The sequence below is a fragment of the Lepidochelys kempii genome, chromosome 3, assembly GCF_965140265.1.
Source record: "Lepidochelys kempii isolate rLepKem1 chromosome 3, rLepKem1.hap2, whole genome shotgun sequence".
NCBI lineage: Eukaryota > Metazoa > Chordata > Testudines > Cheloniidae > Lepidochelys > Lepidochelys kempii.
The window spans coordinates 62,217,056-62,244,872 of NC_133258.1; the positions used below are offsets into that span (position 1 = coordinate 62,217,056).

Genomic DNA, 27,817 nt, shown 5'->3' on the forward strand with positions numbered 1-27,817 from the left:
GCACATGTCACACACCACGTTGTAACCCTGAGCCCTGTCCCCATCCCTTCCAGCCTATGGTATTTTTCAGCTACATATACATACAGGGACCTCAAAAATAGGCACACGACTGGACCTTATAAAACTACCCCTAGATTCTTCATGTCCTGTCAAACTCCTGCCTACCATTACGGTGAGACTTTGGACAATGGACATGTTTCACCCAAAGGAGACGCCCTCAGTGAGGTTCAGTGAGAACCTGATAATCGATGCCTTTAAGGGGAAGGAGATGTGATTCTTGAGTTTAGTTTCTATATCAGTATAGCTATGTTGTAAAGTGCTTGGGGATAAAAGGTGCATGGATTAGACATAATTATAATCAAGAAACTACTAGTTAATCTCCTCAGCTGTCTTATCCTTGTTTTCTGCACAAACTCACACCATAACATTTTTGCATGCTTAGAGCATTAACAACACATTATATTCTGACAAATTTAGTTTGGGAACTATAGGACAGAAATATGAATAAATACAAATAATTACATTTTGATAGGGCTTTTCATCTGTAAAGAATTTTATAAAGAAAAGAGGGTAAATATCTATATAAAATGTCAGACAGATAGGGGAAAAGGGGGCATTGGGGGTCAAATGACTTGTCCTAGCTAACACAGAGGCAGTGGCAGTCTTGTGCTCATGCTACCATAGTATTTAGTACATATGCAAGAGCTGCCATACTGGGTCAAACCATGGTCCATCTTGCACCGAATCCTGTCTCTGACTGGCCCATATCAGAGCTTCAGGAGGAGAGCACAGCTTCAGGAGGAGAGCAATTATGGAGTGATCCATCCCTGTCTTACACTCCTGGCTTCTGGTAATCAGATGTTCACCGTTGCCCAACGATGGGGTTGCATCCCTGACCATCCTGGCTGATAGCCATTGATAGACCTATTCTCTGTGAACTTATCTAGTTATTTTTTTAACCCAGTTATACTTTTGGCCATCACGATCCCCCATGGCAATGAGTTCCATAGGTTAGTTGTGCTTTATGTGAAAAAGTATTTCCTCTTGTTTATATTAAACCTGCTGCCTATTAATTTCATCAGAGGACTCCTGCTTTTTGTATTGCGTGAAAGGGTAAATAACACTCCTCTGTTCACCTTCTCCACATCCTTCATGATTTTATAGCTCTCTAGCAATCTCCCCTTAGTCGTCTCTTTTAAGCTGCATAGCCATAATTTTTTTAGTCTCTCCTTGTATGGAAGCCATTCCATACCCAATTATCTTTGCTGCCCTTCTCTGAACCTTTTCCAATTCTACTATATCCTTTCTGAGATAGGACACAGTATTCAAGGTATGGGTACACCATGGATTTATATAATGGCATTATGATACTTTCTCTTTCATTTTCTGTCCCTTCCTAATAGTTCCTAACAGTCTCTTAGCCTTTTTAACTCCTGCTATGCATCAAGCTGAAGTTTTCAGAGAACTACTCACAGTGACTCCCAGAATTTTCTTGGGTGGTAACAGTTAAGTTAGAACACATCATTGTGTGCATAGATAGATAGATCGATAGATAGATAGATGGGATTATTTTTTTCTGATGTGCATTACTTTGCACTTATCAATGTTGAATTTCATTTGCCATTTTGTTGCCCAATCACTGAGTTTTGTGAGATTCCTTTGTGACAGCTTTGGATTTAATTATCTTGAGTAATTTTGTATCATCTGCAAACTTTGCCACTTCACTGTTCATTCCCTTTTCCAGATCATTAATGAATATGTTGAACAGCACAGGTCTCAGTACAGATCATTAGGGGACTTTGCTGTTCACCACTCTCCATTGTGAAAACTGACCATTTGTTCCTACCCTTTGTTTCCTATCTTTTAACCAGTTACTGATCCACGAGAGGACTTTCTCTCTTATCCCATGACTGCAGTGGTGCGGGAACAATTTGTATAGTGGGGGTGATAAAAGCCATTGAACCAAACTGTAAACCCTGTATATGATGGAAACCACTTCAAGCCGGGGGGTGCTCCAGCACCCCCCCCCCACCGCTATGCATGACTGTCTGCTTTGCTTAAGAGCCTTTGATGATGGACCTTGTCAAAGGCTCTCTGAAAATTCAAGTACACTATATTGACAGGATTACCCTGATCCACATGCTCATTGACTCCTTCAAATATTCTAATAGATTGGCGAGGCATGATTTAGCTTTATAAAAGCTGTGTTGACTCTTTCCCAACATATTATGTTTATCTGTGTGTCCGATAATTCTGTTCTTTACTACAGTTTCTACCAATTTGCCCAGTACTGAAATTAGGCTAACTGACCGTTAATTGCAGGATTGCCTCTGGAGCACTTTTTTAAAAATTGGCATTACATTAACTACGTTCCAGTCACCTTGTTTCAACAATAGGTTATATACTACAGTTAGTTGTTCTACCATTTCATGTCGGAGTTCCTTCAGAACTCGAGTGAATATCAAATACCTGATGACTTCTTACTGTTTAATTTATCAAATTGTTCTCAGACCTCTTCTACTGACACATTAATTTGGGACAGTACTTCATACGTGTCACTCAAAAAGAATAGCTCTGATGTGAATATTTCCATCACATCCTCTGAAGTGAAGACCACTGCAAATAATTCATTTAGCTTCTTTGCAGTGGCCTTGTCTTCCTTGAGTGCTTCTTTAACACCTGTGTCATCTAGTGGTTCCACTGCTTGTTTGGCAGCCTTCCTGCTTCTAATGTACTTTAAAAAATTACTCTTAGCTTATGTGCATTTATTAAATTGCTTCTCAAATTCTTTGTTGGCCTGCCTTATAGTTGTACATTTTATTTGCCACAGTTTGTGCTCCATCCTATTTTCCTATTAGGATTTGACTTTGAAATTTTAAAGGATGCCTTTTTGCCTCTAACGGCCTCCACTATCCTGTTGTTGAGCCATGGTGCCATTCTTTTGGTCCACCTATTGTCTTTTCTGATTTGGTGTATATGTTTAGTTTAAAACCTCTGTTATGGAGCCTCTATTATTTTTAAGTAGTCTCCATGCTACTTTACCCTTGACGGCTCTTTTTAATTTCTGCCTAACTAGCATCCTCATTCTTATGTAGTTCCCCTTTTCAAAGTTAAATATTACTGGGGGGGGTTTATATATATTTTCCCTCTACAAGGATGTTAAATTTAATTACATTATGGTCACTATTAAAGAGCAGTTCAGCTATATCATCTCTTGGACCAAATCCTGTTCCATTTAGGATTAAATCAAAAGCTGCCTCTTCCCTTATGGATTCCAGGACTAGCTGCTCCAAGAAGCAGTCATTTATGGAGTCTAGAAATTTTACCGTGCATCACACTCTGAGATAACATTTACCTAATCAACATAAGGATAGTTGACATCACCCATTATTATTGCATTTTCTGGTTTTGTAGCCTAACCTCTCATAGCATTTCATAATCACTGACATCATCCCAGTCAGGTGATCAGTAGTATATTCCTACTGCCATTGTCTTATTATTCAAGCATGAAATTTCTACCCATAGAGATTCCATGGTACAGTTTTCTTCATTTAAGATTTTCACATTATTTGACTATTTTTTTTAAACTTATATTGCCGCTCCCCCAGCAGCACAACTCACTCTGTCATTCCTATATATTTTGTACCTTGGCATAACTGTGTCCCATTGACTTTCCTCATTCCACCAAGGTTCTGTGATGCCTATTATATCAATATCTTCATTTAATGCCAGGTACTCTATTTCACCCATCTTAGTATTTAGACTTCTAGTATTTGCACTTGTACATTTGAAGGAATTTAGTTGCTTCCCTTCATGTTTTATGTTTAAATGGGACTCTTTTATGTTTGACTGTTCCTCACTAGATCCTACCTGTACTTTACCAACTTCTTTCCTCTCCTGTACACTAGGATATAAAGTATCCCCTTTAATAAATCCTCCCTAGGGATGTCTCTGACCCAACCATGTGTTCCTCCATACCTGTTAGCTTTCCCCCATCCCTTACTTTAAAGAAATCCTCTACAACTTTTTAACTTTTATGTGCTAGTAGCCTGGTTCCATTCTGGTTTAGGTGGAACCCAACCCTCCAGTACAGGCTACTCCTTCCCCAGAAGGTTTCCCAGTTCCTAATAAACCTAAGTTCCTCTTCCTTACATCGTCTCATCCACGCATTTACCCCTTGCAGATCTGCCCGCCTTACTGGCCCTGTGGGTGGAACCTAAAGCATTTGAGAGAATGCTACTAGGGAGGTCCTGGACTATAACCTCTTACCTAGCAGCCTTTACTCTGTTACCTTTCCCTATGTCATTGGTCATACCAACAGGCACCACGACCACTGGCTCCTCCCCAGTGCTATTAGAAGGCTATCTAGATGTGCCATGAGATCTGCAACCTTTGCCAGGAGGTTCTCCCGGTCATCAAAACCCCCACAACTATTTCTAATAAAAGAATCCCCCGTGACTATTACCTATCTCTTCCTAGAAACCGGGCCCCACCCTTGGAAGGGCATCCTCAGTGCGAGAGAATATCATGACATCCTCTGGAAGGTGGGTCCCAACTATGGACCATTTCCTTCTGCTCCAGGTTGATGCTCTCCTGCCTCGACACTTTCATCCTCCTTAACCGTACAGAGGCTGCCAGATAGGAAAGGAACCATTCTACTATGTCCCCAGAAGTCTCCTCTGCGTACCTCCAGTTCATCCACTCTGGCCTTAAGAGCCCATAGTCTATCTCCAAGGGCTGTGAGTTACTAGCACCATATGCACACACGACACATGCCCATGAGGCAGATAATCATACATGTTGCACTCAGTGCAATAAACTGGATAGCCTCCCTCCCCCTGATGCTGGTCTTCTACCTGCATTTTCTTTTCTTTCTTTTTTTATTTTTTTAAAACTCTTGTGGCTTTTTATGTAGTCTATGTTTAGGGTGTCTGGTGGATTAGGGTTTGGGGTTTTTCTGTCATTTCCTGTGAACAGAAAATATTAAATGATTCAAGATCTTCTGTACAAGCAGGGTTCCATAGCATAATTTCTTCTGCTACTCTGGAGTAAGCTATCTCACTGTAATCCAAAAGTGCTTTGTCATGCATGAGTACCATAGAATGGAATAAAAAGGGGATCCTATTAGATTGTGAACTCCTTGAAGCAAAGAATGTGCCCCTGCCCCTTACTATTAGAAATCATAATCCCAAATAAACCTTAAGAAAGAAGACAAAAGTAAAAAGGTAATTTTTTAGTTACTAGTCCAATAGTTTATTGAACTAGGTGCTTCCCCCTCCCCAGAAAAATAGCCAGATATAAAATTTCGTCCTATATTTTCATTTCCTTCCATAAGAAAAAATATGGGAGACATTTCATCACCACCTTCCTTCCACAAACACTAACTGCACTCAACTCCATTAAACTTAAAAGAATCAGACAGTTTCTAGAAGGTTTTGAGGTTCCACCTCTCTCCTGCGATAGACAAAACCAAAGACTACCTTGATCTGGCAACTGGATCTTGATGGACAGACCCCTCTACCCAGTGATAAGCCCTCATGAGTTTATTAGGGCTGCACACTGCTGCAGGTGCCTGCCCATGCAGATCTGTTTCAGGATTATGGCTGAAGATTTCACGTGGGACTCTGAAATTCAAAAATAGGATGAAAACTTGACAAAATGCAAAAAAGGCTAGTAAAGCTGAAGTCTCCAAGTGACAAGAAATATAGTTTTCTTAGTGTAATTATGTTCTCTTTTGTGTAAAGGTGCAAAGCTATGCCTTTAATAGGTCATCAAATCACAATACAAAGTATAATGCTACAAGTTATACAACATCTGGTAAAAAACAAACAAACACGTGATATGGATACCTTCCACTTATGGTAAAATCTTCACCACCTCTGCAATACCTGAGGAAACATCTCAATGGGTGGCAACCTTCCCCACAATGTACAGAGCAAATCACACTGCAACTACACAGTTGCTGTTAAAACCCCTGAACTGTAACTATGCTTGCAGCTTGAACAATGGATCTGCATAGTTCAGATGCACGGTTAATAGCTGCTCCCCAGCCCACCCGAAACATTTTCAAAGAGAACACAACGTAGCATCGCTCCTCATTGTGCGCTGAGGTTCCAAGTCTGCCTGGGTGGCCTTTCTGTGGCCTGTCTCTCCGCTGGGACAGTTCTACCAAGGGTGCTGGAACAATTTTTATAGTGGGGGTGCTAAAAGCCATTTAGCCAAACTGTAAATCCTGTATATAATGGAAACCACTTCAAGCCAGAGAGTGCAGCAGCACCCCCAGCAATCCTAGTTCCAGCACCTATGAGTACTACTATATTTTAGGTGTTATGTGCCTGCACAAGGGGTGACAAGATCCCACGCACTTGAAATATGCTTTGGCTAATCAATTCTATTATTGACATTCCACTACTAATGAGTTAATTGTTGGTAACTTCCATCACACCTACTACACCATGGTTTCTTATATTTATTTTTGAGACAATACTAAATGCAAAGATATATTTTTTACAGTAGAGCTACTGGAATGTATTCAATGTATCAGGAAATATAGCAGTCCTTTGGAGGTTTGTATCATGTCTCAACGTTTCTTTTATAAGTTACTTTGCATGTCCATGCGAAACTCATTTATAACAGCTTAAATTAACTCACACAGCTATGGTCAAATCAGACAATACATAATAAGTACCTTCAGTAAAACAACTTCACTACAGTTTACTGATTTAAGGTTGCTTGACTGATGTATACAAAAGAACATAGTCTGCTGTCACTCTGATGTTGCCCTGAGTTTCTTTTCTGAAAAATTAATTCACAGTCAGATAATATATCATACTTATAATGAATCTGAAAATATTCTGTTAACAGGCAAAAAAATCAGAAACATCCTTACATCAGCAAATCAGTACTATTGTGCACCCTATTCATTAGACAGTGTGATGACCAAAATGACATCTGCTGGGCACAGAAAACTATGTTTTTTAAAGGAACTTACTGCCTTATTAAATCCAGCAAATTCACATGCAAGAAGTTGAGAAATGAATCTTCCCATGAAAATTAAATATAAAAGCAAGAAAGCTGACCCCTCCAACTCCTTCAGTTCAAAATTACAAATGCCTTTATCTGATTAGAATTGACAGAGAGTGACTGAATGTTTCAGTGGATTAATGCATTTATCTTCCAAATCCTAAGACCCAGATTCTAATTTGATCACAAGTAAAATGACTCTTTACAGCATAGCCAACAACACAACTACATCTCTTTTTGTAAGAAAAATAAAGTGTATATTCCAAAAAGGTAAGAGTTTTAATTTGCACTTAGCAGAAAAAATGAACTCAAAACAAAACAAAAAAAACCCCAGGGAGTCTAGCAGTCCCAAATGTTAATGTTTTTACCACATGAGAAATATAGTTATACAAAACTCAGACCTTTATATGGAGTAAGTTTTACAATAATTGTGGGGGGGGTGAAAGTTCTTCAAAATCCCACATTATAAATCTGAAGCAAGAGATAAAGAATATATATTTTAATTAATTTTTTTGAAGTACCTATCCTTGTGGTATTTAAATTCTCCTTACGAGACACATGCCGCTTTAGCATTAGTGGAAGTTACACACATGCACTGGGTGGAGAATCTCAATAAAGGACTTAAATAAAACACCCACATGCTAAGAAAACAAGGACACACAATTAACCTATCTTCCAAAGTTTTTAGGGGGTGGGGGAAAATCAATAATGTGGTGAGCTAAAGCTAAAACAGAAAGAAGCTCAACCAAATCATATTATATGGTGTTCAATTTTTTTGGTGTGAAATTTGCTTCTGTCAAAGCTAGTGGCTATTTTCTTTATAATTATCTGTAAGTTATTATAGAGACTCAAAAATTAATCTTTCCAAATTATTTTGACCAGTAAGTATAAACTGTGAAAAGAGGCAGAAGAATACTGTACCTACAAATATATATTGTAGGGGAAATCCTGCATTAGCAGGAAGATGACTGAATGGTCTAATGTGTCTTTTCCATCCAATTTCTATATTAGCTTTGGAAAGCATTATACATCTAAAAATATATAATGCAGGTTTAAAATACCCTTGCATTCATATTTCCATGTAATATCAACACACAGTAGTTTAGGTTTTTAGATTAAGAGCGTATTCATTCCTTAGCTAGAAGGTTGCTACTCACTAATTTATCTGGGGAGCCTTCAAAGTATTAATAGCTATGGCTACTATTCTCAGCGCAAAGACACTTACAGTGCCAATCCAGCATATCCATCTGTCCAATTACCATCACTTCTGCAGATGTCTTTAAACAGTTACATTTCTAAAGGCGCACTTCAGGAGCAAGCTTTTTTAATCTCAGTCAGTGTTTTTCGACAATAAATTTAAACTGATATTTTAATAATTCCAATGAAAATGATAGTATCCCAGATATTATTAACCAGTTGATCACTTCCTGAGGTACTGTATTATTTTATTTGACTTTTCAGTTACCTTCAGTCAGCTCTCCTATTGCTATCATTAAGCAAGGACTTTACAAAAGAGTGCCATCATAAGAAAGCAAGTCAGGATTAATGAGCTCACACACATTAAACTACAACAAAATGTTTATAAAGGATTTAAATTAGCTTCCTTCTGATGGGGTTTTTGAGAATTTAAACTGCTCAAAGAAACACTATGCTTCATAAATAATGGCCCAAATGTTTACTAAATAATGCAAACATTTACTAACAAGTACAGTATTTACTACTGCACATAATCTACTTGACCTGAAGGGAATCACTCACAGTACAGAGCATGACACTCACTAATAAGTGTCTGCAACACTGGGTCCTAAGCTTGTAAACTGAAGAATTAGCACACACAATAAACATTTCAAATACTGCATTTATTGCAAATACATTCTATCACATTTTTTTAGCTTGTCAAAAGAGTCAGCCAGGATGTCAAAAGAATCCTCACTTGGAGAGGTTGAAGTAGCTAGGAAGGGGCTAATTAACTTAGCAGGCTGCACCTACGGGAGAATTAGTCTGGCTAAGCAAGCCCTAACAGAAGATGAAGCTCAGCTGAGCAGGTGTAGGGTGGGCCCGTACAAGCCAGAAGTCTGAGAACAGAAGGGAGCTACAGGGGAAGTAGTCTGCAGTTATTCCCTGGGAGGAGGGAGGTATGTTTGGAATCTAGACTCTAGCAAGCACCTGAGAGGAGTGAAGCAGCCACAGGGAGCTCCAGCGGTATCCTAAAGGGCCAGTGCTAGAGGACAAAATAAGGAATGAGCACAGGGAAATTGTAACAGGGTCTTGGAAGTAATCAGACCGTGGTTGCTGAACAGAGGGTCCCTGTACCGGAACCTGGATTACTGGGTGGGCTTGGGTTCCCCAGCTCACCACTGAAGAAAGTGCCCTAGTCTTGCATTACAGCAGTGGTTTCCAAACTGGGGTGCACGGCAGCAGGAGTGCCGCCGAATAGCACTCCGCCGTTTTTTTTCTTCAGCGGCAGCTCTGCATGTCTGCATGTCCCCTCTGGCGGCATGCCTGCAGCAGGTCTTCTGGTCTTCACCCTGGGGGTGCACAAGCCAAAAAGTTTGGAGACCACTGAATTAGAGGATGGCCTGGAAAGGCAACCAGACAGCTCATCTGGAGAGACTTTGATATGCAGCCATCCTGCCCTGGAAGGGAAAACACATATAGTGACCCAGCTGGAGGGTCATGAAGAGTGAGTGCACTGAGTGAGAGGGAACACTGTGAGAGCAAACAACAGAAGGGGGTACCAGACCGTGAGCAGCCAGGAAGAGGTGAGTGAATCGTGCTGCTCAGTAGTTCAAGATAACCAAAACCTCAGAAAGGACAAGAGAAATGCTTTCAAGAAAATCTGCAAATATGCCCTTTAAACCCTTTGGTGAATGACTAAACAGTGTGTCCAATTTGAGTTTGAAGGTGAGAACTAACCTCCTGTCTCAGTTTCCTTAAACTCCACCAAACAGGAGGAAAAAGCAATGATTTTTTCCCCACCTAGGCCTCTGCTAAATTCCTCTTCTGACACTTCAGCCAGTTGTGCCATAGACAGCACTTCAAGTGACACTATTGTGTCTAGTTTGTTCCAAAGCTTAAATCTGACAAAAACTAACTGTTTGCAAAACCCAAGACCAATACAAATGTCAGGATTTTAAAATTTTCAGTAGAAACAATTTTCAAAAATAAACTTTCCCCTATGGCATTTGCAATCCAAACATTGCAGTATTTTTGGTTATATGAAAAGATGCTACTGAACCAGAGTAGCAAATTTCTATGAACAGAAGTAAAACTGACTAATGCAAGCCAAGAAAAAGGCAAAACAAAAAAATTCACTTCTAATAACGTGAGATATTGGTAACATGGATAAAGTGGTGGTTTGTTTTGTTTTGTTTTTTTAAGGATTTTAACATGACTGTCTTCTTAGGAATTGATGCTCCTCTACCACTGTACTATGTGTGACTCAGAAACATTAATTTATTAGCATTCTGTGACTCTTATAGATGGAGAACTAAGGCAAAGCTTTATCACTGAGCTGGAGGTACAAAACAGACAACAGGACTTCCCTGAATTAATGCCTGAAATGGAGTGTGTGTGTGTGTGTGTGTGTATATATATTTTTTTAAGAGAAACACCTAGTCTTGATTTAACAATGTCCAGTGATGGTAATCCACCACAACCCTTCATCAAGTGTTCCAATGATTAATTGTTGTCATTGTTACAAAGGTGCACCTTATTAATTTGAATTTGTTTAGCTTCAAATTCCTGCACTGGATCTTGTTATACCTTTGTCTGTTAGATTGAAGAGACTTCTTATCAAATTTCTGTTCCCTATGTAGGTACTTACAGATTGTGATCAAGTCACTCAATCTTCTCTTTGTTTTATCAAACGGATTGAGCTCCTTGTGTCTTTTGCTATATGGCATGTTTTTCAATCCTTTAATCAATCTCATGACCCTTCTCCAAATGCACTCCAACCTTAACCAGCCTTACTGGCTGGTTGATTGGGCCTTATCTTCACCCAGCAGCATTTCAACTGTGCTAATAGGGAAAACAGCATAGACCTAGTGTAAGAGGATTCTACACATACCATTGTTGTGACAGCCATGGTAGATGTTTGGAAGAGCACTGAGGAGTGAGTACATTAACTCTGGTGAATTATATGGATGGTAGCCCAAGAGTGAGTATGCGAGCCAAGCAACTGGCCTTTGTCAATTAATTCCCATTTTTAAAAACAGGAAGACAGATTTAATTCAAATTTTCCCCTCTCTTCCCACTCTGTAATTATAATAATAAAAAACCCTCCTCCTTTGAGCTGTGTCCAAGCAGTATTAAAAAATTTCAAACCAAAAATCATTTGTTTTAAAAAGGTATAAACCACCAAGAAAGGTTTGTAGAATGAAACCCGCAATTTCATTCATACTTGAAATATAACTAGTAAATGTATACGTTCTAAAAAGAATAAGTTTAAAAGACTGCACAGATATGTCTAAGGAATGAAATGGAGTAACTTTGCATCCCAAACCATAGAGCTACCTAGAAAACTAAATATGACCCTGCTGTTTCTCAGTACCAATACTGAGTTAGAGAACAAATGGGGGTGGCGGGAGATCTTTATTGTACAGTTCCTAAATATATTAAAACAGGGGTAGCCAACATGTGGCTCTGCAGAAGTTAGTATGTGTCTCCTTGCACAGGCAATGACTCTGGGGATGGAGCTACAGTGCCAACTTTCCAATGTGCCAGGGGAGTGCTCAGTGCTCAATCCCCTGCTCTGCCCCAGGCCCTGCCTGCCCCCACTCCACCCCTTCCCCTGAGCCTGCCATGCCCTTGCTCTTCTCCCGCTCCCCCCCCCCCGACCCCAGAGCCTCCTGCACACTGCGTAACAGCTGATCATGGTGGGCAGGAGGAGTGGGGAGGGAGCGGGAGACACTGATTGGTGGGGCTGCTGGCGGGCAGGAGCTGCTGCAGGTTGGAGTGGAGGGAGCTGATGGGGGGCTGCTGACTTATTAGTGTGGCTCCTAGAGACTTTTTTTTTAAAGTTGTTACAATGATGCTATGGGCATGGAAGGATTTTAGGGCTGGAGGTAGTTATAGCTCATAGGCGCCCCAGATAGTCAACACTGTTGTGAGGGCCTGCAGCCATGTATGACATCTACCATCAGTTCCTCTGCTGAGCCACCAGCTCTACCTAAGGTCACAATGGAGAGAGGATATAGCTCAGTGGAGAAATGGCATTTCCACCATAAACCAAAATACACTAACCACAGGGCTTTTTTTTTTTTTTAATGCTACAGAACTACCAATGTTTTAAAGTCAGTACTATCTTTGCTGAGGACTAGTGACTTTGCTCATGGGGGGGAGGGTGGGACATTGATTAAACAAAAAGAAAAGGAGTACTTGTGGCACCTTAGAGACTAACCAATTTATTAGAGCATAAGCTTTCGTGAGCTACAGCTCACTTCATCAGATGCATATCGTGGAAACTGCTGCAGACTTTATATATACACAGAGAATATGAACCAATACCTCCTCCCACCCCACTGTCCTGCTGGTAATAGCTTATCTAAAGTGATCATCAGGTGATCAGAAACAAGCAGTTTCCACGATATGCATCTGATGAAGTGAGCTGTAGCTCATGAAAGCTTATGCTCTAATAAATTGGTTAGTTTCTAAGGTGCCACAAGTACTCCTTTTCTTTTTGCGAATACAGACTAACACGGCTGTTACTCTGAAACCTGCCATTGATTAAACAGTTACTGCTAACTTTAACAAAAAAATACCACCCCACAAAACCAAATCATTTCTGGGCACACTCAGTGAGTATCAGCAAAAACCTTACATTTAAAATTAGGCTGTTTTTTCTTTGACACCATCACACACTTATCCTACCCACCTTGCCAAACATGGGAAGGATGCTGCTGGGACAAATGGTTCAAGGCAGATATACAATTTACTCTTACCATGTGGCATGCTGGGGTGCAAATCTACAGTGATTCAGCATGCCGTGCACTAACTGTTCATGTGGATCCTGCTGATTTACACTAAAAGTTCCCTAGTGCACTTTGACATACTGCAGTTTGAATCAGCTGTATGTCAAAGCACACTAGGATACTTTTAGCATGCAGTAGCAGGTTCTGCACAGACACTTAACGTACCGGACCACTGCAGATTTACACCTGAGTGCCATGCAGTATGTGTACATGTAGAAATGCCCTCAGTGAAGAATACATTGCAAAAGGTTTAAAATAGAACTCATATATATGACTTTAACATCAGTGACTACTATGGGCATGAAAGAAAAATGTGGATCTTAGAATTTCATGGTCTCATCTTACTTATTACATCCTACAACATTCTGAAGGTTCGTTTTTTACCTCTCACATTTGCAAAGATGCAGCCATGTCAACCAGGGCACTGCTGTTCTTCTAACCTAGTCCCACTAAAAATACTCTTTAAGCATACAACAATAGTAAAGGTTTACATCCATTCACTTCAGAGACCTGAACTTTAACACCTATTTGGGGCCATTTAAATGCTTATTAAACAATTTTTTTCTTTTAAAAACAAGCAAGTTAAATGCAAAAAGCTATATTAATATTATGATCGAACAGTCACAAGAAGTCAACACACAAGTTAAAGATCCAGTAACATTAATTAACAAGGCACATTACACTTCCTGTATATTGTCAGTTTTCAAACTGTGATTCATGTACCAGCAGTGTTCCATGTAGCACACATGGATCTTGTGGTGATGCTTGTGTTTTGTTGCTTCCAAAAAAAACAAAAAAAACCAAAACCCCCCAAAACCTAAATTCATTCTTTTCTGCTACTAATTTTGCATGTAAGGAACTGCTTTTTCACACTGACTATGTAAACAGAAGTGGGGAGGGAAGCGAGACACAAAAGACATGGTCCATGCTATGAAAAAGTTTGTGAACCTATTTTGTTATGTTTTAATGACATAAGCGTATTAAACCAGACACTTAACAAAAAATTTACAGGAATAGAAAATACCTTCATGTGTACAATTCATCTTTAGTAAATACTGCTGTTGGAACTTAATTTTTCCAGGTCGTGACTTCCTGGGATTTTAAACTGCATTAGCTTTATGGTAACAGCTTTTCATGTTAATTTCCTTTTAAAACAAAGTATGATACAATGTTGTCTTCCTGTGTGGTTCTAGATATTCTAAAACAATTCTTGAGCAGACTGATGTGAATTCATTCTTCTTAAAGGAGTGTTAATTCTGAAAACTAAAGATAAACATGCCAGTGCTTGACTTGTTAACTATGTTGTTGCTGATCATTTTCAGCACCATCATCCAGCTACTGTTGTAGCCAGTATGATTACAAAGCCTGATTTTCCAAACTTCCTCTGTCACCTCTTGAGCTACCAAAAGCCCCAAATGTCCTGTATGAAGAGAGATAGGGCTGAGGAAAGAGATTGTGTGGGAGAGGAGAATAAACACTTAAAATAGTAAGGGGAGAATAAACCATAGAATGGAAAAAGAAACTAAGATAAAACAGAAGAAGAAATAGGGGGAAATGGAAGAAGAAAAATCAGTTGATAGGGTCCCCATTGTGTTAGGTGTTGTACATACACATTGAAGATGTAGTCCCTGCTCTGGAGAGTTTAAAATGAGGGAGGGGAGAGGCGGGGGAGGAAGAAACAATTTTTATAAAATTCTGATTTTTATTTAAACTGGATTTTTTAAATGTGAATTAAACAGTTTTAATTTTTAAAACAAGATCATTTAAAGTTAAATTTCAAATTATGACCACTTATTTTAAGGTGTAAGCTTAGTACAATATAGTCGTTTAAATCCAATCAATATTCAAGCAGCACGGGTCACTTGCAGGTTTAAACTAGAGTAAATAGTAGATTCTCTATAACTTGAAGTCTTTAAATCATGGTCTGAGGATTTCACTAACTCCACCAGAGGTTATGGGTCTATTACAGGAGTAGGTGAGTGCAGTTCTGTGACCTACAATGTGCAGGGTGTCAGACCAGACTATCACAATGGTCCCTTCTGGCCTTAAATCTGAGTTTGCTTGACATTCTTTAAAATGAGCTGGTGGAAGTCACTGGCTCACCATCTGGAACCAGAGTTGGAAGTGCTAAGACAGCTTTTGACAACAGTGGCCTCTGCTGTGGGTGCAGACAGACTATTTTCTACTTTTCAGTTTATTCAACTGATTCAGTTCAATGACTGACTAATTCATTCAAAATTGAGAACGTGATTAGGAGTTGAAAAGTAGGAAAGCTTGTTTTCCTCTTCCACTCTGTGAATAAAAATGAGATGAGAATACTAATTCTACGAATCTTGAAGGATATGATGACAGACAAACAATCCAATTCACTAACTACAGAGAATACTTCCTTTTCAATAAAACTGTGTTTTGATAAATTTATAATTTTGCATCTATTTTCTTATGTATCCAGCACATTTAAAGTAGATTTAACTAATAACACAATTTTAAAATCCTGGTTTTGTGTTTCTTTAATTCCTACTTTCATCCAAATGCTGTTAGATACGCATTATAAGTGGGACCCAAGAACCAATTAATGCCAACTGGCAAGGAGGCATGCAGGGATTACAGGGTTTGCCTGGGTCTGGTATGTACATTCTAGTTCAAAGGATGTCATGTGAGATCAAAGCTGGTGTCATGCTCATCATCCATATTCTTGCAAAACGCATGTACGGATATTGTGTAAGGCATTATGTATATACATTGAAAATTATGTTCTATGTCTGCGTCTAGGGTGACTGGGCAAACAAAATGGCAAAAAAACAGACAAACCTGGGTGAGTGGGCAACAAAATGGCAGATGAAATCTAATGTTAAATGAAAAGTAACACATACTGCAAAATATAATCCCAACTATACATACAATTACCACTCAAAAAAGATCTTGAGGCTCATAGTGGATAGTTCTCTGAAAACATCTGTTCAATGTGCAGTGGCAGTCAAAAGAGCTAACAATGTTAGGAACCATTAGGAAAGGGATAGATAAACACAGAAAATATAATGCCATTATATAAATCCATGGTATGCCCACACCTTGAATACCGTGTGCAGATCTGGTCGCCTCATCTCAATAAATTATATTCGAAATGGAAGAGGTACAAAGAAAGGAAACAAAAATGACTGGGGCTATGAAACCGCTTCCATATGAGGAGAGATTAAAAAGACTGGGACTTTTCAGTTCGGAAAAGAGAGACGGCTAAGGGAGAGGATATGCCAGAGATCTACAAAATCATGGATTTTGGGGAGAAAGTGAATAGAGAAGTTATTTACCTCTTCACATAACACAAGGGCCACCCAGTGAAATTAATAGGCAGCAGGTTTAAAACGAAAACAAAGAATTACTTCACACAATGCACAGTCAACCTGTGGCAGGGATGTTGTGAAGGCCAAAAATATGACTGGGTTAAGAAAATTTAAATAAATTCATGAAGGATAGGTCCATCAATGCCTATTAGCTAAGATGATCAGGGACACAACCCCATGCTCTGGATGTCCCTAAACCTTTAACTGTGAAAAGCTGGGTCTGGATGACGGGATGGATTGTTTGCAATTTCCCTGGTCTGTTCATTTTTTCTAAAGCATCTGGCACTGGCCACTGCTAGAAGACTGGAGAGTGTGCTAGATGGACCAGTGGTCTGACCTAGTGTAGCCATTCTTATGATCTTAGGGACTGGTCACCAGCAAAGGTGAAAAACAGATTTGTCAGACAAGAAGTGTTTACCTGTTGTGCTGTTCGTATGTAAATTAAGTATTACGGTTCACAATAGGTCTCCCTCTCCCTAGCCTAAACTAAACGGTTATAAAAGAAAAAAATTTTGAAGAGAGAAAAGTAACAGGAAGAAGGAAACAGCGGGGGGGGGGAGGGGGAACTGACCCTATCTTGAGGTGCACATCAAAGGTTTGCTCTGCTATATTTTGGGGGGACAAAAGACAACCAGTCATCCGTCACTAAGAAAGTAAATGGACAGCAAGTTTGCTTCATAAAAGAGGGTTCTAAGCCAGGCTTGATTGAAAACGCTGGAGAGAACTTTTGGTGAGGAATCCTCCTGTCTAAAGAAGCTTAACTTGTTAGTTAAATTTAGTCTCTAGAAAGCATGCAATGATTTGTATGTAACTATTTGTTTCCAATACTCCTACATTTTAAAGAAGATTCAAGTAATAGATATGTTTATAGTGAAAATAATACTAAGTGCTATGGTGTTAAGCAAAGTGGTGATCCTGAGTTGACTCTTACAAGCTGGTGTATATACTGTTGCTTTGGCAACAGCAGGTCTGGTAATTCTGTGAGTGTCCAATGGATAAGGGGCTAGATCCTACAAGGAATGCTGCATGGACTTGAGGGTTGGTGTGTGCCTATCACTACTTGTACAGAAAGCGAGGCCTGCAAGGTGGTGCTTGTGTTGGCAGAGGCTAGTGAGTTTCAGGGAGATGATCCACAACAGGCACAGAAGAGACTTCCTCATACTGAGGGCAGGTAGGGGTTAGGTGTCTCACAACCCTGGGTACCCCTAGTGAGCAATGAGTAAAAATATCTAGTAAATAAGAATAGTCACTTACCTCTTTGTAACATAAAAATGTAAATTTAAGAATCTGAAGAATTAAGATATAAATGTAGGGTGTCCTCCTGGTTACCAAAAAGTAGTACCAAATTATACAAACTAATGAGAATCAATTTTTTTTTTTGAGAAAGTAAGAAATACAAGAGCAAAATACAAACTTTAAGTTGATTTAAATCCAGGTTTCCTGCTTACTGATTTAAATCAATCCACCCTAGTTTAAACTCTAAGACCCTGATCTTAAATATTATACATGTACTTCTCATGGAAATACTCCCATATACTCCAATAAGACTACTCCTGTGAGTAGTTGCATGTGCTTAAGTATCTGCAGGACTGGGGCCTAAATGGACAAGAAAGAGCAGAAAAGTATTCCAAGACCAAAAAGCTTTATTATAGAGAGTGTCAAAGTTGAAAGTACATGAATAACTTAGAGGAAAAAGTTATAGAGATATTGCAATTATCTCAAAAACAAGCCTTTTAAATACAGAAATTTGGAGTTAAGGTTAAACTTACAAACAATCCAAACACATTAACGAATGGAAATGTACATTTAGGGCATCCAAACAACTCTGCCTGGAGAAATTCATTGCAATGGTTAGGCAATTCCATGATGGCATACTCGCTCGTGTTATGTACAATGGCAAGTCATCTGAACCATTCCCAGCCACCAATGCAGTAAAGCAGGGCTGCGTGTTGGCCCAACCCTCTCCTGCCATGCTTCAGATGCCTTTCATGAGTGACACTGGGATTGGCATCAGATACCAGACTGATGGCAAGCTTTTCAATCTGAGTAGACTATGGCAAAGACGAAGATTCAGGAAGTGACTGTTCACGATCTTCTGTTTGCTGATGAGACTGTTTCCCTGAATGACAAATCTGAGTCTGATATGGAGTGGAGTGTGGACTATTTCTCTTCAGTTTGTGACAATTTTGATTTCACAATCAATATCAAGAAGACAGAAGTGATATACTAGCCTGCACCAGGAAAGCCTTACGTAGAGCCTACTATCACAGTGAATGGCCAACTGCTCCAGGCAGTGGACAAGTTCATCTATGTTGGCAATACATGGTCACATGCAGTTCACATCGACAATTAAACCAATGCCAGATCTGCCAAAGCAAGTGTCACCTTTGGCGGATTACATGCAAATGCGTGGGAGTGCAGACACATTAGTCAAACAATTCTGAAAGTCTACAAAGCCATTCTGTTTGCATGCACTTTGATGTATGCATGCAAAAATGGACTGTATACAGACACCAGGTTAGGAGGCTGAATCGCTTTCATATGGGCTTTTTGAGGAAACTGAGGATCAGATGGCAAGACAAGTTTCCAGATACTGAGGTTGTGATACAGGCAGGTATTCCAACCATCCATACTCCAATGAAATCACAGATGAAATGAGCAGGCTATGTCACCAAAATGTCAGATGAGCGACTGCAAAAGAAGATCTTTTATGGTGAGCTAAAGGAGGGAAAATGCTCTCAGGGAGGCCAGAAGAAATGTTTCAAAGACTCCCTCAAGTTATCCTTCAGGCATTTCACCACTGACCCAGAGTTTTGGGAAGATTTTGCTTGTGATCGTTCTACTTGGCAAAGTCTCATCCATACCAGAGCTACCGTCTATGAGCAGAGAACTACTAAGGCAGAGCAGAAGCACCAGCAGTGTAAATGTCACAACAGCAGCATGTTAATCAAGTAACTCATAGTGGTATCTCTCGTTCAGTGTGCCACAGACAGTTCAAAGCTCAAACTGGCCTGACCAGCCACTCGTTCACAGAAATCAAAACCAATCAGTAACATCATGGTCATCTTTGAACTTGAAGGACAAATAACAACTTTGCCCTATAGCGACACCATGAAAAAAAGTACAATTGGGATTATCACAAAAGTGTTTATAATCCCAGGACAGATTAAACTGATTTTTAAAAATACAATATTTTTCTCTTCCTGGTGATCTTATGACAGGGTAGAGCTGAGGTAGCACAGGAAGTCTATGCCAAAATTGAGAAGTAAGCCAAGATATCTCTGGTCCCAGTCCTGGATTTTTGGGGCAGCAAAAGGAAAGAAGGCTGGTAACATTGCAAATTGGCAGGAAGGTCTGGTTGTGCAATACAGTAGAACCTCAGTTACAAACACTTTTTGGGAATGGAGGTTGTTTATAACTCTGAAATGTTTGTAACTGTTAAGTTGACCAAACCATTATGGTTCTTTCAAAAGTTTACAACTGAACATTGACTTAATATAGCTTTGACATGTCACTATGCTGAAGAAAAATGCTTCTTTTTATTTTTTTAGTAGCTTGTTTAACACAGTACTATACCTATTTATTTATTTTTTATCTCTGCTGTTGCCTGATTGCATACATCCAGTTCCAAATGGGGTATGCGGTTGACTGGTCAGTTTGTAACTTTGGTGTTCGCAACTCTGAGGTTCTACGGTATGAGGAGAGGTGAGAGTTGGGATGCCTGATTACAAATGAGGGAGAAAATAGAAAGTAATGTGGGAAGGCTGGAATAAACAAGGAAAGCTCCCTGTGTAGGAGTTGTAACAGGAATATCATTTCTTCATTTGTGTATTGTTCCTGTAGTGAAGTTTCAATATGGCTTATTCATTAATACTTATCCATGGATACCACTATTTGGACAACATCGCTACATGGTATAGTTTCATCATACTCTGTGCTGTGAAATGTGATTGCCTGGCATAGTTTCTTCTGTGTCGGTTACTGAACAACATCACTGCTATGATTCTTCAGCACATGATGGTGGTAAATTCATGATTTTAAAATGGATTAGTTTAGAGAGAGGGGCATCCAGATGCTCCATGCCTTTCTTCCCCAAGTAAAAGCATATACAGAAGAGCAGTGAACTGAGCAAGACTGCCACAAATCCATACACTGAATTTGGGGCATTGTCATGTCTCATCTGATGACACAGCATTTTCATGTGATGACACTAAAGTTGTCATGAATTGAAACATCACACGCAGACTACATAACAACATGAGGTAAATTTTTTTATATTACTGCATTTGATTGTGTAAGGGGGCCCTAGTCACATATTGCCACTATATAACTAAGAAATACTAAATGATTATGGTATGGCTTAGGCCCCTTCCAAGACTGTCCTCCCAGGGAGCCTCCAAAAATAATAACCTGATGGTCATAACAAGATATGTTCTCCCCCTCTCCAATGTAACTGACCTTTAAATTTTTTTAAATCCTAAATTACAATACTATTTCATTACCAGCAATTAACCGAACAATAATGGAAAAATTATTGAAGATTTAATTAGAAAAAAGCTCAGCATCCTATTAGAAACATCAAAAGGGCATCTATTATTGCCTATGGCACAAAGAAACTGCATCGTGTCAGAAAAAGTTTTCTATAATATGCAGTTTTAACAGAAGACAGCCATCTCTTTTGCTGCTGTTTTTTGTAATCACCCTTTCCTGAGGTTTCCTTTCTTCCAGCTCTGTCTTTTGATCACTACGGTTATTGTACTGTACCACAGAAGCCAGTAAAAAAAAACACATTCAGTAGGCAGGAAAACTAAAAAAATCCTTCTCCCTAAAAGACTGTAAGGAGACCCCTACCATCATTTTCTTCCAGTCTGACTATAGCACTGATTAGGGAGAAGAAGGTGCCCTTTATGCATTACATGGGTATATGCAAATGGATTCAGTGTAGCACACACTGGCTGACTGCAATGCATTTCTGCTGCAGCTTTTCCATTTGATCCCATCTTCTGGAAGATTTGAAACAGATGAGTACATAGGATTAATTTAATATTTAAAATATGTCAAGGTAAAACCAGAAGCTAGGGTAGGAAGGCAGATCATGAAATAAGCTGTCTGTATGTACAACGTAAGCTTAATTTATTATCTGACAGATGGCTGTGGGTGGGGGGCTGCAGAGCAGGAAGAGGAAGGCGCTGATGAAGTAGCGAGTTCCCAGGATCTGTAACCAAGGCTCCATACATTATCACTGCACAGCTGTGGAAGCCATTGCCTGTTATAGACAACCAAAAAAATCACAAACTAAGAATAAACAGATGCATTATTTTCTTTCTGAGCCTGAAGCCTGCCTGGAAAAGCAACTCTGAGAAGTGTGGACCTATCCCATGTCATATCATTGGGATAACTCTGCACCCCAAAGATGACCCTTTGAACATCAATTACTGTTAACTATTTCACTGCCATCATTTTAGCAGAAACATCCACCTAACAGGCCTGTCCCAAAACTGCAAGCTGCTTCCTACCTTTCCCAAGATTCCAAAACTTCCAGCTTTTCCCTTCACAACTTCTACATTGTAGCTATGAGTTATCAATACCAAAAAAAAAGGCACCACAAGGAAGATGTGGGGGCACCATATAATGGAATACAGTGATTTTAGTTTGGTTTAAAAATAAATAGAAAAGCATGTCTTAATTATACTAATTGATTCCCTATTTATTTTGCAAAACAAAAAAACCCCTGATTTGTAAAATTTGGAAATTATGCAGCAGCATCATTTAGACTGCCAGAGAAATCACATGCTAATTGGTGAATTTAGGTATATCATGTCATGGAATATATGGGCCTTGTTTATCACTACTATCAAAGTCGAGGCTATATCAACATATAACCAAGAAAGTAAATTGGGGGAAGGAGGAAGTGAACTAGAAGTTCACTTAGCAATAAAATCCTAGAGTACTAATACTATGATTGCTATTGAATACAGGCTCATACAGCATTTAATATAGTCATTAAAATGAGCTAAGAGGTGGAGAGTCTTATGTTCCAATAAGATGCCACTACATTGAACCATAATATATAATTCAGTAACGCGTAGGAAATACGGGGTTAGAGGGTGAACAGAAGCTCATGCACCAATAAGCTCTCAGTAACTGAACAGGGACCCTGAACAGGGACCCCAACAGAGAAAGCTGAGGCAGAAGAGACTACTATTTCATAATTTACCTGCAGGAATGGAGGGCACCTTCCTCTTTTCCTCACCCCCACGGTCTGGCTAAAACCAGAACTGTTCAATGCTCTATTAAGGGACTGAGTCCCTGTTTGGAGGAATGGAGCCATTTTGACCGCTGTGTGACAGTGAGTAAAGAGGGAAGACAGGGAGGGACAGCCTCTCTCCAGAGTGGCCTGGAAGAAGAAACGAGGGTAGAACGGCTGGAGATAGTAGGCAGGGGAGGGGCAGGTGAAGAGTAGCAGGGGACAAGAAGAAAGCAGTAAATAGAGAGAACAGGGGTTGGCAAAGGAAGACTAAGTGGAGAGCGAGGGATAGCGGAACAGGACTGCTGGGGGAGATGAGGAGAACAGGGGAGGGGAACAGAATACAGCAGAAGCCGCTCGATACAGGCAGGTTCCGTAAGAGCAGGGCAGGGAAGGAGGTCCACAGGGGATGGTAATAGGGGCTGGAGAGCTAACAAAGAGCGGAGAGCTGGGGCAAGGCAGACAACGGGGTAGGAAGCAGTGGCTGGGAAGCAGAGGCTAGGTGGGAAGCGTTGGCTGGGGCTAAAGGGAGCAGAGACGGGGCACGGCGGAGGCTAGGAGGGAGCACAGGCTGGGGCCCGACGGCGGTCGAGGGCAGCAGAGTCGGGGCAAGGCACAGGCTGCAGCGCAGCGGAGGCTGGGGCACAGCCGGTGCGTGCAAGCGGCGCCGGGTACCTCGGATGCTCCAGCTCCAGCGGTAGAACTCGAGGGTGTCGTTCAGCAGGCTGGACACGAGGCCCGTGGCCCGGCCCGGCTGCTCGGCGGCGGATCCCATGGCGAGCAGCAGCAGCAGCAGAGGTGTCTGGGGCGGGTGCGCTGCGGTCCCTCTGTGCCGGAGCTGCTGCTCCCTGCTCGCGCCGGGCACGTAATTTAAGTGTGTGCCGCTGCTGGGTCTCTCGCCGCAGACTCCGCCTCGCGCTGACCGGCCTGTGCCCGCGGGCAGGGCGCGCGGGCGGGCGCAGCGGAGCAGGCGCCGGGCTCCGCGTCCAGCGACTGGGGATGGTCCGCGGCACTCGGCGCGAATCACGTGACCTGGCCTGCGGCCTCCCGCTGTCTCGCCACAGCACTCCGCAGACACCGCTCCATCACCGGCCGCGCAGGCGCACACGGCCTGGCGCTCAGCCTGGGGCAGGGGCGGACGCTGCCTGCGACGGGAGTTCGCTCGGGAATGGTGGGTGCGGGGGCAGCGTGCCGAGGTTAGGGCGAACGCGGCAGTTCCCAGCCCGCCCGCCTCGGTCCCTCCTCCCACTTGGCAAGGTGGGACCGGCCTGGTGCTGGGGACCCATCGGTCACCTGGTCCCGCGGGGACTGAGTAGTAGCTAGTCCATCCCTGGCAGGTGTTTGTCTGGCCTCCAGCTTGCCCCAGTGCTTCCCCACCCTGACAGCACGTTTCCCCTAAGGGCCAGCCTAAATCCCCATGCTGCCATTTAGCCCCAGGCGTCTTGTCCTGCCCTGGGTGGCTCGCCCTCCCCTCTGTGCAGCAACCTTGTCTGTACCTGCTGACTGTGGCCATGGCTCCCCCCTCAGCCCTCTCTGCTCCAGACCAAACAGCCCCCTGTTGTTTTTCAATCGTTCCTCATAGGTCATGTCTTCTAGACCTTTCATCATTTTTGTTGTTCTCCTCTGGACTGCCTCTTATTTGTCCACAGCCTTCCCAAAGTATGGTGCCCAGAACGGGACACTGTACACCAGTGGAGTCCGTACGAGTGCTGAGTAGAGCGGAAGAATTACTTCTCAAGTCTTTCTTACAATACTCCTGCTCATACATGCCAGAATGATGTTCCCTTTTTTTTTTTTTTTTGCAACAGTGTTACATTTTTGACTCTCATAATGAATCATAAACTAAATAAATGCTTTTTTCCAAGGTACTCTTTCCTAGGCAGTCATTTCCCATTTTATGTATGTTCAATTGATTATTCCTTCCTAAGTGTAGTATTTTGCATTTGTCCTTATTAAATTTCGTCCTATTTATTTCAGACCATTTCTTCAGTTTGTCAAGATCATCCTCTCTTCCAAAGCACTTCTAACCCCTCCCAGCTTCGTATAGTCTGCAAATTTTATAAATATACTCTCTATGCCATTATCCAAATCATTTATGAATATATTGAATAGAACTAGACCCAGGACTGATCCCTGCGGGACCTCACTTGATATGCCCTTCCAGCTTGACTGTGAACCATTGATAACTACTCTTTGAGTATGCTTTTCCATCCAGTTGTGCACCCCCTTACAGTATGTTCACCTGGGTTATATTCCTACATGTTTATGAGAAGGTCATGTGAGACAGTATCAAAAGCCTTACTAAAGTAGAGAGATATCACATCTACTGCTTCCCTCCACCCCCACCCCAATCCAAGACTTGTTATCCTATCAGAAAAGGACATTAAGTTGGTTTGACAAGATTGATTTTTGACCAACCCTTGATTGTTTGAATATTTGCTCCATTATATTTCCTAGTACCGAAGTTAAGCAGACTGGGTTGCCTTATTCCCCTTTACCTTGATAGGTACTATATTTGCCCTTTTCCAGTCCTTTAGGATCTCACACATCCGCCACAAATTCTCAAAGATAAACTTCTCAAACTTTTGATCAAAATGAAACATTTAGTAGAAGGATACTGAACTAGATGGACCACTGGGAGGTGGCAGATCCCAGTTTAAATCCCTTCTCCCACTCAAGTAGAGGGGGCTCTCCTACATCCCAGGTGAGTACCGTAACCACTGAGCTAAAAGTTATAAGGGAGGGCCTCCCTTTTCCCTGCCCCCTGGGCCAGCCACAAGGGCCCAAACTTGTAGGTGAGCTGGTCCCTACAGTTGAGTTAGGCGGAGGAACACGCATCTACGCCCCTGGTTCATGCATCACTCTGAGGCTTAGGCGTGGGGCTGCAGTGCATATGTGCAGAAGGATAGGCACCAAGGAACTTCTACTGAAAAAATTTAGGGTTTTTTTTTACTTTTGTCAGAGACTTTTATTTTAAACCAACCAAACAATGAAGGTACAGTTTACATTAAGAACTTAGTTTTAGGCAAGTCAGGCTTTTCAATTATTTGTTAGCAGTCATAGGTGGGACTCACTCCTGTATCTTTTTACGCGTTGTAGCGAAAAGGGACATACTGCCCAGGAGTGCCACTCAGATTGAAGTTGCCAGGCAAGTTTAGGTACCTAGAGGGTTCAGTCAGTGACTGGATGATCCCAGGTGCTTCAGAGGAAGATGCAAGAAATCCTTCTTGCAAAAGGAAGTTATGGGCTTACCTCCTGCAAAGAAAAGTTTCCTCTCCACTCCTCTCAGACATTTGCATATTTCCTGAACCCGGTACTTATCGCTCTGAAATAGTGTACTAATCCTTTAAATGATAGCCTGGAGTGTAATCAATGAGGCCCTGCCATGGTGCTGGGCTATATAAAGAGGAAGAGGCAACAAGGTGGAGAATAAAAGTCATGCAGGTTATAGTTTGTGTGTATAGTCATGCAGGTTGTTTGTGTGTTTCCTCAGGGTCTGGGCTAGCTTGAGGCTTTGTTTTGGACTTTAAGTTTGGGAGCTGTGAACCAGGGTCCTGAGATAAGGGCCTTTGAACTATTGTTCCAAGTGCTCCTTCCCTGGGCTATATTAAAGGAAATATCTTTCTTCTGATTAGTTTGTTTTGGTTTCTCATTGACTTGATCTGTGCAAGACGATTTATTAATGCTGCATTGGGAGGAAAATTTAAATGAGGTGTATCTGCAGTGCCACTTCTGGCCATAAGAGGCCCACCCCTTTACAATATCCCTTTCAACCCTTTAAAAAAAAAAAAAAAAGTTGTTACTGATCTTCTAGGATGTCTCAGTCCAGAAATTCTTGAGCTTGCTTTTGGTTTGATATGATAACTCTCTACAGGATGAAAAATCTTATCATTTGCAGACCACCAGCAGTGTGTGATTAGAAAAATAACAAAAATTTAACAGAGCATAGATTTCTGCAGAATTTGACATCTTGTTTGTATGGAAAGCTGAAAACTTTTCATTGGCTTTCTATTGGTAGTTCCACATTTTCTTTTTTTTCCTTTTAAGGAATCAATTTTCACAGTTTGAGGTCTTCTGACTTAACCAGTGGAGTTTGTAAGCTACTTGTATTGCAACTATTAATTTGTATATCTCACAAACTCTACTGGTGATGCCAACAGAGCTTGTATGCTCTTTGAATAAACAGGTGCAAACTGGTCTGCACAGGAGTTGCAATAATGCATCTGTTCTATACTTAAATAAATTTCAGTTGGCTTAAGGGAACTTTCTGCTGTATAAGCTCAGTATGCAATAGTCAAATCATTATAACAATTAAAATATTACGAATTACAATGTGTTTTGTCTATATGTGTCAAGTGCTTTACTATGCATGACATGGTTTGCTCCATTGTTAGGGCTGCCAGGTGTCCGGTTTTCGAAAAGGGATCCTGATGGCTCCAGTAAGCACTGTTGACTGGGCAGTTAAAAGTCTCATTGGCAGGGCTGGCAAGCTTCCTACCTGGCTCTGCATGGCTTCCCATGTGCCAGCTCCGCAGCTCCCATTGACTGGGAATTACAGACAATGAGAGTTGTGGGGGCGGTGCCCATGCATGCAGGCAGCACGCACCACGCAGAATCGCCTGGCCAGGCCTAACCCTAGGGGCAGAGGGACATGTCACCACTTCCAGGGAGCCCCCGGAAGTAAGCACTGCCCAGAGCCCGCACCCCCTCACATACCCCAACCCCCTGCCCCAGCCTGGAGCTCCCTCCTGGAGCCCACAGCCTTGCCGCAGCCCTGAGCCCCCTCCTGCAGCCAAACTTCCTCCTGGAGCCTGCACCCTGCATCCCCTCCTGCACCCCAGCCCTGAGCCCCCTCCCACATCCAAACTCCCTCCTGGAGCCTGCACCCCCTCGCACCTCTGCCCCGGTCTGGAGCCCCTCCTGCACCCTGAACCGCTCGTTTCTGGCCCCACCCCAGAACCTGCACCCCTAGCCCAGAGCTCATACCCCCTCCCACACTCCAACCTTCTGCCTCAGCCCAGAACCCCCCTCCCATACTCCGAACCCCTCGGCTCCACCTCCCAGCCCGGAGCCCCCTCCTCCACTCACAGCCCGATCCCACAGCCCGCACCTCAGCTTCCTGTCCCAGCCCGGAGCCCCCTCCTACACCTTTAGCCCCTCATTTCTGGCTTCACCCCGGAGCCCGCACCCCTAGCCCAGAGCCCTCTCCCGCTCTTGCACCCTAACCTGCTGCC

General features: G+C 41.7%; 1 protein-coding gene across 2 annotated transcripts in view; it reads right to left on the reverse strand.

Moving 5' to 3' along the window:
* Window positions 1-23,671, reverse strand: part of ELOVL4 (ELOVL fatty acid elongase 4) — a 65,484-nt gene extending 41,813 nt beyond the window's left edge. Inside the window, exons 1-2 of one of the 2 annotated variants that reach the window (XM_073336521.1) lie at window positions 23,259-23,339; window positions 6,689-6,795 (exon numbers count right to left, since the gene is read on the reverse strand). Coding sequence is in view for 1 of the 2 variants with exons in the window: in XM_073336520.1 (XP_073192621.1) it covers window positions 23,259-23,358 (100 nt within the window). In the remaining variant the exon portion in view is untranslated. Of the gene's footprint in view, window positions 1-6,688; window positions 6,796-23,258 lie in introns of both variants that reach the window. The other variant, XM_073336520.1, reaches the window with a different exon arrangement.
* Window positions 23,672-27,817: the final 4,146 nt, after the last annotated feature.